The sequence below is a fragment of the Triticum dicoccoides genome, chromosome 3B (genome assembly GCF_002162155.2).
Source record: "Triticum dicoccoides isolate Atlit2015 ecotype Zavitan chromosome 3B, WEW_v2.0, whole genome shotgun sequence".
Classification (NCBI taxonomy): domain Eukaryota; kingdom Viridiplantae; phylum Streptophyta; class Magnoliopsida; order Poales; family Poaceae; genus Triticum; species Triticum dicoccoides.
The window spans coordinates 785,604,700-785,606,577 of record NC_041385.1 but is presented as its reverse complement, the minus strand read 5'-3'; the positions used below and the strand labels follow the sequence as shown (position 1 = coordinate 785,606,577).

The window sequence follows — 1,878 nt, the reverse complement described above, 5'->3', positions numbered from 1 at the left end:
AGTCATGATAGGTGTGACCTAGTACGGCTTGTGATGATCACCACTCTCTCATAGCAATGTGTGTGTGACCGAGGATGTGAAGGATATTGGGGTGTGGTCTCACGATGCGGGTTCCTAGCCTTGGAACTCCCTAGAAGCACTACCCAGCAAGAGAAGTTTATGCAAAACCAAAGTGGTGGATGTGAGTTATGTGTTATATGACTGACGCCGTTTGTGAAATGTCATGTATCATTAAAATGATATTTTTTGGTACTTAACCATAAGTGAGCAACTTATGTTACATCACCATAACACGGGCAAAAAGCTTACATTGCAAGTGAATTGGCCAAAACGATGGTATATAACTTAATAGTGATACATTGCCATGTAACATTCTTGTAATATATCACGAACACTAGTACATTTTCCACTAGAACAGTGAAGCCCTTATTTGATAATATGTAAGATGATAAGAAATAAATGAAAAAAGAGTCAAAGCTATCAATTTGACACAGTACAGTAGGTTGGGCTCCATTTTCTTAGATTCCTCACATGAAGAGGACTAGGGGTTGGCATTGCCATACCCAGATCCAGCACCTTTGCCTGCACCACTCCCACCATTTCTTCCTCCGCCATTGCCAACACCGTTTCCACCAGCATCTGCATTTGTACTACCTTGTCTATACCAATTGTTAGTAGCTGTAGCTGAGCCAGAACCAATGCCACTACCAGCCCCATATCCACTAGATCCTTGATAACCACTAGCTTTCCCTCCACCACCGCCACCACCGGCACCGCCAGCACTAGTATATCCACCATAGCCACCACCGTAAGGATATGAAGATTCTTGACTATATTGACTAGAACCGGAGCCAGAGCCGGAACCGCTACCATATCCAGTTCCACCATTTTGGCCACCGCCTCCGCCGCCACCTCCACCTCCACCGCTTGCATGGCTACCACTACTAGAACTCACGCCAGACCCAGTTCCACTCCCAGCACCTGAGCCACCACCACTCACAGTTCCCCCACCCTCTCCTCCTCCCGCTCCCGTTCCCGTGGCGCTTCCACTGCCGAATCTAACCACCCTTGCAGCATTGGCTAGTCCAATGCTCAAGAGGACAACATAGCCGAGGGCTACTAGCTTTGTGCCTACCATTGTGTGTGTTTTATGGAAGTGTGTACTCTTGCAAAATGAGATGAGTTCTAAGCCAAATATCAACGGATATTTATAGTGGTGCTTCCGGCCATGCATGTTGGTGGTGTTGGTGGAGTTGTTGACGAAGTCATGTCTCAACTGCAGGTGGAGGCTTAGAATAATTAGTGCCTTAATTGGTGCAGGTAAAAGTAAACGAGATGACTGACTTCTAATCGTGATCGCATCCACGTTGGGTCAACAGTTCTAAAACACATGCATTCAAGCATCCACTGATGAACATATCTAGCTCCAGGCTTGAATAGTTGACATTAGAGCAGAGGAGGCAGCAACCTGGAAGTTTCGGTAGTTGAATTTGGAGATGGAGGGTATTGTACTAGCAGATGGTAAAAATCCAAACCACGTTGCCGGCACCAAGGATCATCTTCTCAAGGTAATTAAGCCTACAACACCACTGAACGCCTGGACTAATTACATCTGTGTCCGTTTATGCTACTTGCATGCATGATTACCATTTTATCTTACGGTCAAATAACCATGCATGCATGCATGCATGTTAATTAGCTGGATGATTAACCGTGGGCTGGGATAGACCGGCCGTGTTAACGACGTGGGCAAGTTGTCACTGCCGATGGCAAGCAATAGCTGGAGTCGAAGTAAACGACGACTCCGCCCATGTAATCGATCAAGTCGTTGGGTCAAGTAGCCGTGCATGATCATGTTCAAGTGGATGGTAAAGATCG

At 46.3% G+C, this 1,878-nt stretch overlaps 1 protein-coding gene across 1 annotated transcript; it reads right to left on the bottom strand.

Moving 5' to 3' along the window:
• Positions 1 to 321: 321 nt before the first annotated feature.
• On the bottom strand, positions 322 to 1,161 carry LOC119282238 (putative glycine-rich cell wall structural protein 1). The gene has a single exon (XM_037562538.1). It carries the CDS (start codon positions 1,136 to 1,138, stop codon positions 542 to 544), a length of 597 nt encoding a protein of 198 aa, XP_037418435.1. The 5' UTR covers positions 1,139 to 1,161; the 3' UTR covers positions 322 to 541.
• Positions 1,162 to 1,878: the final 717 nt, after the last annotated feature.